Raw genomic sequence first — 7121 nt, forward strand, 5'->3', positions numbered from 1 at the left:
AAAAAAAAAAGCTTCAAACTTAAGAGTCCATTCCCTTTGCTTTTGTGCAGGCAAATGGCTGAACTCTTTGAAGAGAATGCATTCCTTAAAAGTTTGGGGTCCCTGGGGCCCCTTTGGTCATGTAGTAATAAAGGTAAGTTATATGAAAGTACAGTCATCAAATTTAAAGAGATCAGTTAAAATAACTAAAAGTACTTGCCTCCAAGGAGCAAGAAAATAGTTTGGGCAGAGAAAATGGGGGCAACTATTTTTGTAATAAGCTTATGGGAAATATTTGCCTATTAAGACTGTACGATTATAACTATAACAGGAATTAAAATTAAAGATAAAAAAAGTATGAAGAATGCTTCCTGGAGCTACCCATGTGTTACTAACAGTGTCCAGTCACACTGTAGAATGAAGGAGTTTTCTAGAAATGTGCCTCAGTACTGGAGCTAAGTCATCTTGAAATAGAAGACAAGTGGAATATGGCACTAGAAAAGAAGAGAGATGGCCATTTATCCTAGTTCCGGGGGTAATTGTATTAACAATTGACAAAATTGATATACTTTAATATACAGGTTAGAAAACATGGTATAATAAATTCAAGTATTAAACATTAAAATCTACATAAAATTGCTATGACACTCACTTGCTGCCCTTGTACGGGCACAAATGCTTTCTCCAAAACAAGTTCTCAGAGACCCAGCACCATACTACACACATCTTTGAAATTTCCTACAACAAAATATCTCAGTAAATATTCTTCAATAAATGTTGAAAGAATTTCCAGTAAAAAGAATGGGGTTAAAAGAAAAACTATCTAATAAATTTAAATTGCATCAAACTTATTTTTACAGAAATCTCTCTATTGGGTTGTGGGTTTTCCTTGAGCTTTCATATCTATCTTTGTAGTTTTAGATATAAAATTTAAATTAAGCAATCATTAAATTAGCCCAAATTCTTATTTCCAACCTCTTTGCATATCCACTTAAAATGGTCTATCTGCCTTTCACTATTCATGTATTAGTGCCAACTGCCTTTCCCTTTCCAACTATAAATCATACCATTTGTGGAATTCCTTCTTAGAGAGCTAGGAATTAGCTGTAACAAAAAGAATCAGTAGACATGGAAGAGAAACTATGATCTTCAACTGAAACAGAATACTGTGCCCATAAACTAAAATTTGGGTAGAAAAAATACATTAAACTGTTCTTAATAAAGTAAGACTTCTGTTTCTAGCAACTGTATAAATTCCTCGATGCAATAGTGGCCATCTTAGACTTCCTGTACAAATATCCCAATACATCACATGTTAAAATAAATATCCATTTGTTCAAAAATTATTTTAGAATACAGTATAGGTATACCTATAGGTATAGGTATGCTTAAAATACCTCTTGCATTTTCTACACAAATTCTATGTCCAGATTTTTCTCTTAATTCTCTTATAACATAAATACAAATTTTATTTTGAAGAGTTTAACAACTTCTTACTTGTTAAACACAGTTTAATAATAATATAAGAGTGCAGTGGTTTGTCATGAAGCTTTAAAATTTTTTAAAATCTTGAGTGCATTCTGACAGTTCTTTTTTCCCCTTAAAAGTGAGGCAATGAATTTGATATCTTGCTTGGCAACCTGTTGGAACTGTCCTTAACCTGAACATAAAAGCAAGTTTGGCCTTCAGTTAAGATTTTTCTTTACATGACATTAGCAGTGAAATACCCTACTGGCATATGCCAGAAGGGACAGAAAAAACACCCCCTCCCCCCCCTTTGACTTCAATATTCACTGAGCTGCTTTGTTCTCTGTATCCTGCATAATTAATAACTACTTTGGCAATCAGTCATGCATTCCTTAATGGCACCTCAGGCATCAAGTGTCCTGCACTCTCCCCACAGAAACGATACACCCTCCTAGAGCACACACTGGCTGGGCACTGACTTAACTCTGGACAAGTCATTTACAAATCACTATGAAGGAAATACAGAGTAGAGATTACAAAGTGATTACAAAACTTGCGCACTAGACTCTAATCTTTGGATAGAATTTTACTAACAAAAATCAAAAGTATGTGCCATTTGAGCAAGTGTGATTGACTACACATGTTAAAAAAGAAAATGTAAAATTATAAAAAAAGAACAAATTCTGAAGGAACATAAAAGGAGACAAGTTTCACTGGTGTGTTGGGAGTTAAAGAAGTCCTCATTGCAGTCATGGGCCTGCATCACCCCTTTGCAAGTGATGAATAAAAGTAAAAATACACAGCTGACACAATGCCTGTGGCACCTTTGTTTCCTGATCAAGAGATTAATTCATTAAATTGAAAATTAGAGTAAATAAATTGCTGAAAGTATTTTATTATACCCTTTCACCAGAAACTTTAGACTATATATTTTTTAAATAAATTAATCGAGAAAATTTTCAAAAAGTAGTGGTACTTTAATATTCCTCAAAACACTAACCAGAGCTGAGGGAAAAAAGAAAATCCTCATATCTCATACCATTAAAATATATGTGTGCGTGTGTATATTACAAAATAATATACTCAAAAAAGAATCATTTATGTGTAAAGAATGAAAGGGTTATACATGTATTTCAAAATAATATCGCTTTTCAAAGTAATTATCTGACAAAAATATGAAATTTTTTTCACTAAGTCTGATTTTTTTAAAAAATCAAACTTTTAATACTTTTGATACTAGAAAAAAACTTATTTTTGGCCTTTTTAGGTTATTTAACATTTTTAAATAATGGTGCTTATGCTGAGTAAAACATACATAATCTATTATAAATTATTCCAAAATTAAACAAGAAATTTTCTTTTCTAAGAGATCTTCATGAAATGTGTGCTGGCTCTCAATGTGTGTGGCCTCCAAATAGAAACAAGCTTGCACTGTTTTATTTCAGTTTTGCTTCATTTCTTCCCAAACAATCTCTCACTGCTAATCTACCAGACCTTTATTTTTTTCTTTTTCAGCAAGAAGGGGGAAAAAAAAAATCAAAGACATTATTAACTCCTTATGTACATTCATAAAAGCTGAAATATATCACTTGGCATCAATTTACATGAACTTACTTCTTTATAGTTTACTAATTGGGTATTACTGGGAAGTATATAGTATATATATATATATATTTCATAAATAATTAGCAAAATTAGCATTAACATGCAAAAGTTTTTTTTTTAATTATGTAGCAAATCTATGCTGCTTTTTTGTTTTTGTTTTTGTTTTTTTTTTAACTAGAAACAATTAACTAGAAACAATTAGTGTCAGGTAAATATCTTGTGCTAATTTTTTTTTCTAGGTAAAACTTGGCCTGACAAATAACTTAAAATGGTAAAATGGAAAAGTCAATTTCTGTTATGCCTTATTTTAAGATGCCTGGGTCTAAAGTAAAGGATTGTGAAATCATAACATTACAAAGGAAAATACGCACACACACACACCCACACGTTATCTACATTCTAAGACTATTTTCCTTGTGTGGCTAGACATAAAATATCCACTGTGTTAATTATTAAAATCGAGTGTGATTATACCCAATGATAATTACAATGTCCTGAGAATGGACTAAATGTTTTAACTATCTCGGATGTTCTTTTCCCTCCTCCCACAAAACCAAAACCCAGCTCAATTCTTTACGTAGAGTATGAATGTTTTCTTGGTAATATCACCTTATGGGATAACAGGACTGAGATTCAACCTTGTTATATTTTTCTTCAGTTTTCTAGTCTACAAATTATCACGACTGCACAGCAGCAAGACAGATAACACAAAGCAAATGAGCAGTTGGTGCAGCCAGAGGACTTTGGACAACTTGAAGGATATGGCTGAATTTCTTTGAAATTAAAATAAGCAACTAGCAAGGTTGTGCAAGGTATTTACACAAACTTCAATAAGGGGAGTTATGGTCTCCTATGAACTTGTAGGTAACATTCTTAGCATGACAAAGTTAAAAAGAAACATGGAGGTCAGTGGTCCCAAATGCAGTGGTGGGTTTGCAATGAGTGAGGCCATTGGCTCTAGGGACCTGGGTATGCTCATAACGAAGTTCATCCCTAGCAAAAAAGAAAAAGCATCAGGGTAGACCCAGGACCTCTGAGGGAACCTGTCTCTGAGCAAATGCCACAAGAACTCTCAAATCTGCACTCCAAACGACAAAATTTCTTTCCTAAGGTTTACATTCATATATACAGATAAGACTGATGGATTGTTACCCACTCAGGAAGGGTTGTATATGAGTGTGGGGTGGGATGAGGGCCTGGAAAGAGGAATGTCACTTAGAAATATACAGCAATGATTTTACACACTCTATGCCATCACTCATTAAGTGTCAAATTTTCAGGCATAAAATCTCACCCTTTTGTGGGCAGTGATAGAAAATAGAATGAGAATTGCTATTGAGAAAGAAGATGGATTATGGACCAGGAGAAAGGGTTGCAGAAAAAATGGCACAGAAATGTCGAAGTAAATTTAAACCACCAAGGAATCAAAGTTTGTGAGCAGGTAACAAGCATGATCGATAAGCACTCCAGAGAGCAATCTGGCATGATTAAATCACCCAGTAGCAGTTTAATGTGGAGAAAAGAAGCAAAACATCACATAAAAGCATGGATAATTAAGATCATACAGACAAGATTTTTTTAAAAAGGTATTAGTGGCAAATACTGTTGGTTTTCTATCTCTGCAAGGTATTTATTTCAATATGTATATGTATGAATTTGAAAATAAGATAAGCCAGAGTGCTGTTCAAGCTTAAATATTCAGATCTTTAAAGTAACATTCAGTAAAATGTTACTTAAAAAAAAAAAGAGAGAGCGAGAGAGAACATATAAAAAGGATCATCAAAATGCTAGGAAACTAACATTTTATTACTAAACAAGAGTTGAAATGAATTCAGGAGGACATGATAGAGTTCAAATTTTGATCCTGAATCCTAAACAATAAGAATAATAATACATGTGGTTGGCTAATTTTTCTCTAAGGGAAAGTGCTGTATAATTGTACAAAACAAATTTTATTTTATTACATTAATAAGAATTATCAACATGGCTAGTGATCTATTGATCTAATTACAAGATGCAAGTACTTGTAAGAACTATAGTGATATTTGTGAAAAAACCATCAAAGCAGGAGAAAGAGGGAACTTTCCCACTGACGCATGGCAATAAGGGAATTGCTACATGATACTTACTGGCACAACAATGTTGTAGTGAATGCAGAACCCGGGTTCAGAAGGGAAATATTCATCAGACACAAATCGTATCCGGATTTGATTTCCTTTAGAAATCTGCTTTCCTGGCACAGAACCAGAGCCACACCATCGCCCTAATACAGTTCCATCACTGGGTTCCTCAATTTCTACAAAATCATACCTGGAAAGACACAAAGAGAAAAGAGACCAAATTAATGATCACCTGTGATACTGGTGATTCAAATTCCATGTTCAATATCGTGGTTTCCGTAAGGGGCTGGGGAAGAGGGTAGGAGGGAAGAATTTAGGGCATCAGTCAGATACTGGCTAGTGCTCTGCTGGTGGCTGAGCTGAGGAGTATGCACAACAGAGGTGAAGATGCAAGCCCGAATGTATATAGTATGGTAAATGAAAATCTCTCTAAGTGAAAAAAATAGGAAGCAACAAAATATCCCGTGCCAAGGGGTGCAATGATATGGACCACTGTTTGACACCAAATTTGACTGGGTCAATATAATGAGACATTCCAAGGATGAGACACAACTAGAAATACATTCCCAGGGAAAGAAATGAGTCTTCCAAAGTCTCCCATTGCACTGCTTATAAATTTGTTAAATATTCACCTGAAAATTTAAATATTTCGCATGGAGCAATCGTAACTGAGACTGAATTAAGGCATTATTACTTAATTTCCCAATGGACATGACAGATTTACCCCCGTTTTCACTTCTAGTGTAACAGCCCGTTAGTTTCAGATAGGTTCTGTGTTCCTTTCCTTCTCGATGTAAACTTCTCAAGAGCCACTCTCTAAACACATCTCTCCATCTCACTCTGTAGTGCCCTTGTGAGACCTTTCTGGGTATTCTTTTTGATAAACATGTGATTTCAGTAGATAACTATATACATCCAAATCACCATCTTAGTAGGCTGTTCATTTCCTGAAGAAAGGAATCAGTTCTTCAATGCTTCTGTTTTATACTGCTCTGCACACAGAATCTTAAGAGCAAGGGTTAAATGATTTTAACCCTTTTAAAAGTTGCTTTCAAAAATGTTTACTCTGGTAATATTGCATTATAACAGTATATAATCTTCAGGTGTGCCTTGCTAATCAACATCTTTATGTACTTCATTAAGTTTACTATTAACAGTTCAAATCTATCCTTCCTCCTACAGTCAACCGATGAGGAACCTTTAATAAATGCTAACTGTAACTTTGGTTTTAGGTTTGGTTCAGTGATACTTTATTATTGACATCAGTAATACACCTTACAAGGATATTGAAATTCATCATCTTAAAGAGGATGTCACAAAGCTTGTTACAAAGGAAATATGACATGGTTGAGAGCCACTGGTATATTTTAAAAGAAATTTAAAGGTTGATGTAAACTCAGCGATAGCAGGCAACTAAAAATAACAGTACATTCTGTGCAGTACTGAGTTTACAGTAGTGACAAACTGTTGAAACAGGTCAAAATAAATAATAAACGGAGCCTTCACTGGTGGCACAAGGGGTTGAAATGCAGCACTGTGAAGCTGTCCGAGGTCACTTGCAGCACGAGTTCTATTCCAGCCCCAGAGGTGACCCACAGGGCACAGCAGACCTCTCCTGTCCCACCTGCTGCACCACTCAGTAGTGTATTTTAGTAACTCTGTCTGTTCTGCTCCCCACTCTGTCTATGGTGAATCCTCTCACTCCTAGCACCTCTGGCCTGTACCCTAGTTCTTGTATGCATAAATAAATAAATTTTTAAAAATAAAATAAATCAATTCAACGTACACAACTTCATTCTAAAGAAGTACCCAGAACTCTTAGTGCAGGTATTTTACCTCTGTCAGTCTCATTCCCCTCACCCTTACATTGAGCAAAATGCCACCCAACTCACCCAACTTGGTGCTGTGCTTGGGAACTAAGCAAAACCGGGAAGGTGCGGGTGCCATGCC

At 34.9% G+C, this 7121-nt stretch overlaps 1 protein-coding gene across 2 annotated transcripts in view; it reads right to left on the reverse strand.

The window, feature by feature from the left end:
- Positions 1–7121, reverse strand: part of PDGFC (platelet derived growth factor C) — a 146917-nt gene that overhangs the window by 33733 nt on the left and 106063 nt on the right. For both annotated transcript variants that reach the window (XM_004685349.1, XM_004685350.1), the window contains one exon: positions 5181–5361. In XM_004685349.1, coding sequence (XP_004685406.1) covers positions 5181–5361 — 181 coding nt within the window. The remainder of the gene's footprint in view (positions 1–5180; positions 5362–7121) is intronic.

Source organism: Condylura cristata, unplaced genomic scaffold (genome assembly GCF_000260355.1).
Source record: "Condylura cristata isolate star-nosed mole 26May11 unplaced genomic scaffold, ConCri1.0 scaffold00018, whole genome shotgun sequence".
Classification (NCBI taxonomy): Eukaryota; Metazoa; Chordata; class Mammalia; order Eulipotyphla; family Talpidae; genus Condylura; species Condylura cristata.